General features: G+C 46.6%; 2 protein-coding genes across 2 annotated transcripts; both read right to left on the reverse strand.

Annotated features, from left to right (window-relative positions):
- Positions 1-3,455: 3,455 nt before the first annotated feature.
- On the reverse strand, positions 3,456-3,806 carry SETTUDRAFT_90591 (uncharacterized protein; the record flags this gene model as incomplete). Its single annotated transcript, XM_008029557.1, has 1 exon — positions 3,456-3,806. One exon carries the CDS (start codon positions 3,804-3,806, stop codon positions 3,456-3,458), a length of 351 nt encoding a protein of 116 aa, XP_008027748.1.
- Positions 3,807-4,127: 321 nt separating this feature from the next.
- Positions 4,128-4,430, reverse strand: SETTUDRAFT_70629 (uncharacterized protein; the record flags this gene model as incomplete). The annotated part of the gene is made up of 1 exon (XM_008028924.1): positions 4,128-4,430. A coding segment is annotated over one exon (303 nt), but the record flags the coding sequence as incomplete, so codon positions are not given.
- Positions 4,431-5,291: the final 861 nt, after the last annotated feature.

Consider the following 5,291-nt stretch of genomic DNA (forward strand, 5'->3'; position numbering starts at 1 on the left):
AACCAGGCCTTGATTCAAGTCGAAACCTATAGGTCTTGTACGAAAGGATATCAAAAGTCTACAGAGCTAGCTACAGGGAGTGTCTCAATATATACCTATCCTAGTCGGGTCCGAATTCGGATCCGACCTCGGGCGAATGGCTGATGAAGGGCGGCAGGTACTTCCTCCGATCCGGCTCTGGGATTGGCTCAATACTTGGCGAAGTTGTAACATCGTTACAATAGGCTTTTATTGCTGTTTACTAGTTTGCTTAGCTAAGTAAAGGCTTAGTTTGCCTATTAATTTCTAATCAAGTAGTGGTCCTTGAACTTAAGGGCTTTATTAAAGTAGATGCCTAGCTATCTAATTTGCTGTTTTAGTTAAAAGGTCTCCTAGGTGGGTAGTGTGAGAGAAACTTGATCCTTTTTTAATCTAGTTTAATTTACTAGTTTAGTCTTTAAGCTATTAAATTTAATTGCTAGCTCCTCTGCTAGGTTAAAGAGTTTTTAGGTCTTTTTTTCTAGTAATTTAACGTTTTTCTTAATAGATGTTGTAGATACTAATATCTATAGGTCGTCTATATAAAAAGAGAAGTAGATGTTTCTATTTGTTATAATTAACTAAAATAGTAGTTTTATATATATTGAAAATAGAATTAGAGAAGCGGGGCTGCCTTAGGGCGTACTAGTGTTTACCTCCTGTACATCTTCTACTTAGCTATCAAAGGATAGCTCTAGTAGTCTGTTTTCTAGGAAGGAGAGAGGAGATTTAGTCTCCTAGAATTGTAGAGTTTTTCTTGTTTACTCTGCCGTTCTCTATAAAGTCTCTAAAGACTTCTACAAGGTCTAGTAAACTAGTTTGCCTAGTAGGGTTATTTTTAGCTAGGTTAGCTGCTTAGATTACTAGGTTTCTAGCAATCTCTAAGGCCTCCTTAATAGAGGTTGCCTTTGGTGTTTTCCCTACTGTAGGGTATCTTGGCACTGCTCCAATAAATGGAGAAAAATTGCTTCTTGTCCTAGTATGGGTAGGCCTAGGCGGTTCTTCTAGTTGCCTGTTAGGGCAAGGCGTAGAGGCCTCCTTAGCCATCTCAATTTCTAGATTATTATCCATTAGTCGTTTGCTTGTGCCTCTAAGGTCCTTTAAGGCTAGTCTTTTTTTGTTATTTTTATTATTTTAATATGTCTGTGTTTCTTGCTAAATTTAAGCTCTAATAAGCTCCTATATTCCTATTAGCCCCTCTAGTCTTGGCATTAGAGCCTAAGCTCTGTAAGAAAATTCTTCCAGGCGTGAGAAAACGAAGGAAGGCCTCCTTCTTCTCCCTACTACGCGCTAGCGCCTTAGCTGTAGGTGTTGAAAGTGCTGTTAGTTGATTAATCGTGGTTGGTTCTCCTAGATATCGTGCTTTGAGTGCTAGGACGTAGTTTAGCGTATAAGCTAGGACTAGCATTGTGGAACTATACGTAGTATTGGTATGTATGTATGGCTTCGTCATCATCATCATCATCATGATTGTCAGCATCACATGGGATTACGTTTTTTTTTCTTAGCGCCCGTCGTTTGTTGTCTTTTTTTAAACTCGATATACTTTTCTTACTGCTTACCATGCTTGGCTGGTTGGCTGGTTGGTTGTGGTTGTTTTCTTTTCGCCAAGCTGCAAATGGAAAACCCGACTTGAACTATCTATCCATGTATGGATGTGTGGTGGGATTATACGCTGCATACCGTTCACACGCAGCATGACAAGAGAGAGAGAGTTTGTGTGCGTCTCGTCATGGCCAAGTGCGGGGGGGGTTTTTTTTCTATTCATTTCACTTCACTTCACTTCACACACTCTAGGTGGAACCACTCTAATCTTGTAACAGAAACAAACTTGCATGTACATGTGTATATTACTCGAGAGAGCAAATTTCCGTGATGCAGAAAGAAGGGGGGTTGGGAGAGAGTGTGGAGAAGGAGGAGGCAGGTTTCAGATTGCGTCTAAAATAAAATCCCGTGTGTATGAACTGCCGGTCCTAACGCGGCGAAAGAAAGAAAGAAAGAAAGAAAGAAAGAAAGAAAGAAAGAAAGAAAGAAAGGAACCTGTTGCCGTGCCTTGTTTTGTCTTTGCTTGCACTGCCTGTGCTTTTGTTGCGATCGTACATGGTTGAGGCGGAGATGCAGCTTCCGGCAATCTCCAATAACCCTGACCCATGCTTGGTTAGCAAATGCTTACGGGGGAAGGGGGAGGGGGGAAGCAAGGGCGGGTTTGTCTGGATGCGCGCTTCCCCCTCCCCCTACCGCCGGCCGACCCGCTCCGTTAATCGAATACAAACCTTAGATACCAAGTTACCCCGTCCGAAAATCTAAACGTTGAGCTGGACCTTCCGGGGCGGGAAAGTGAGGCGTACATAGACATCGCCCCGTTTGGCCGGGGGTGGGCCACCACCACCACCACTACCACCAGCTGCGACATGTTTGGGCGGCCAGCTTTGGTTTTTTCTTGTTGCTCGATATGCGCGCATTATCTACATGTCGAGTCGTCAACGTCGTGTCATGCATGTTCAGGCCCTCCCCCCTCTCTCTCTCCCGCAAGCCAAACAGTTGATACCAAGACCATTTGTCTTGGGAGAGCCAGTCACAGCAGGGCGTCGGATAAGAGCAGCAGCCTGCAAGCATGTGCCGCAGCGGATGATGGAGGGGGCAAGGCCAAAGAGAGAGCAAGAGAGAAGAGAAAAAAAAAGTAACTAGGACGAAAAAAGAGACGACACACACAGGAAAAAAGCCACATCACAAGGCGTGCGCGGGCTTGCACGTCTTCCGCCGCGCCCACACACCCCCCTCCCCCCATCCATCCCCTTTCCCCCCATATCTCTCCCGTCGCTTCGCCAATCGAACGGTTTCCCTTCCCTCACCGATCACACAGCCCGGCGCATCCATCGGCTAAGAGAAGGCCCCTCCCGCAGATACTACTCCAAACCGCATTTCCAGCTCTGATACCTCGTTGCAGCCGAGATTACAGCGCCCAAGACTTTTTGGACCCCCCCCCCACCACACACACTTACTCTCACTCTCTCTCTCACAACGGCGGCCACGGCGGCGGCGGCGGGTGCGGGTGCGGGTGCGGTCTCTTCCACGTTATTTTATTCTTCTCTCGTGTCTCTGCGACATGATGCACAGTGACCCAACCCCAAGGCCGTACTACTGCGTACATGTAATGCAGCTTGGTATTGGCATTTGTCTCAGATGGTGAGGCAAAGCCGAATACGCGGTTTTTTCTTTATTTCTTCTTCTTTCTTTTGGGCGTATTTTTTTTTCGCCTTGCTAGTAGTTCCCATCGGACCTACTGTAGGTGATCAGTGCTTGCAACTGTTCAGCAGATGCAACACCCCACCAAAATTGGTGCTCCACCAAAGATGAGGCTATAGAGCCCCATACAAAAGCTATTATCACGAGATTTTCTAGTGGAGTATTGAGCAAGTAGTAATATATATTTCCGTCTATATATATTTCGCTGGTAACTTTATATTGCGGCCGCGGGTGGTGGTTTTGGTGGAGGGCTTGGCGGGCGGCGGTGCAACTCCATCACCACTCTCGCAGCCCACCACACGACGACGTTTTGCTGTTTTTGTATTCTGCGACGATGAAGCTTTTCGTTTAGGTGTACTTTGCTTATCGCGAGATTTTTTTGTTGTTGCAGCAAGCCGATTTTGTTCTTTTTGGGCGCGCGTGGCAGCAAGTTGTGCAGCCTTAGCCTCCCGTTCCTTCTCGCGGGCAACTTTTGCAATTTCCCGCGCCTGTTTTGCCTTTGTAGCTATTTGTTTTTTATACTGGGCAGCGGCTTCTCGCATCTCTTTTCTCTCTTTTTTTTGGAGTTTTTCTGCCTCTTCTTCTTGGTGTTGTACAGCCTGACGCGCTCGAGCTTCCCGTACCGCCCGAGGGCTCCACACCACCGCCAGACTCTGGTACTCTTGGTGTTGTTGAAGGTCAAGAACTCTATTATGCTTCGGCCTCTGTTTTTTGGTGGCGATTTCACCGCGAAGTTCGTCAATCTCAACGTGGAGAAGCTCGTTGTTGACCTGCAGAGAATGTAGAGCCTGGCGGAGCTCTTTAGCTGCAGCCGTCGACCTATCCGGTACCGCAACGTCAAATAATCTTGACAGCGTACGCCAGCTATCTCCATCTCCCACCTCTCTACTTTTCAAGTTGTTATCTCGTTGTGATGTGGTGGTTTTGAACCGTTTGAGTACGACTTCGGGATTGCGGGGATGGAGCCCGGTGGCTGCAAAACTGCTCAAAATATTATTGTTAGTGAAGGTAGATGTATACGCCACCCAAAATAGGCGGAGGAAATCACTTTTCTGCATTTGGAGCAATGCTTGGCTGCGGCGTATGAACTCTGATAGCTCTTTAGAGTACGCCGCCGACAGCGGCCCGTACAACACCACGTCGAGAGGCTGTAGAGTATGGGTGGCGTGGGGTGGAAATATTGAAAGTATTATTCGATGGGAGTAACAATATTCGATAAATTCGGGTGAGACGTGGCTACCGTGGCTGTCGAGGATGAGCATCTGGTAATCGCGTTTGGCTTTCGCCTTCGTTTGACGATTAAAAACCTGTTTGAGCCAAGCCAAGCCTAGGTCGTTATTACTCCATCTGGATGGACTTGTAGAGAAAAAAACGTGGTGTTTTCCGACCTCTAGGTCGCGTACCTAGCCATTGCGAAGTCTGACCTTGCCTTCATAGATAACGCAAGGATCTACAGCGCTTCTATCAGCACAAACACATGCTAAAACTGTTATTCACTCTCTATTACTATCTTGGATGGCGGCGGTGATCATTTTTTGGTCCTAAAGTTGTTTGGAAAACACCCGTTTTAACCTTGTGGTGGACCCAAGTAGGAAGCCCTTCTCGTCCATATTGTAGATGTTATGCGGCGCAACGTCGTAGTCATCGAGTTTCCCGAAGATGAGATCGAAATATGATCGATAACTATCATGACTATCAGCTTCGTGACGATTGCGGTCCATCCCGGTGGTGTATTTGATGGTAAGGTCGGTGGTGTTGCGGTCCAGAAAGCGTGTGACCTAGCTATCTGACGGCTCCCATTCTGCAATATTCGACACAAAATTTTTTATCATGGACCTGGTAGGTGCAAGCCCACGACTAGAAAGCTTCTATATATACTTTACAAGCTCAGCTTTATGTTGTGTAGTGAGTAATTTCGTGTTTTCTGCGGCGGCTGCACAGGACTGGGTTTGTTTGTGGTGGCGGCGCGTCAACGTTGACAACACAACACCAAACTTTTTCGCAGCTGCTCTATACGAAAGTCGTTC

The sequence above is a fragment of the Exserohilum turcica genome (genome assembly GCF_000359705.1).
Source record: "Exserohilum turcica Et28A unplaced genomic scaffold SETTUscaffold_3, whole genome shotgun sequence".
Classification (NCBI taxonomy): domain Eukaryota; kingdom Fungi; phylum Ascomycota; class Dothideomycetes; order Pleosporales; family Pleosporaceae; genus Exserohilum; species Exserohilum turcicum.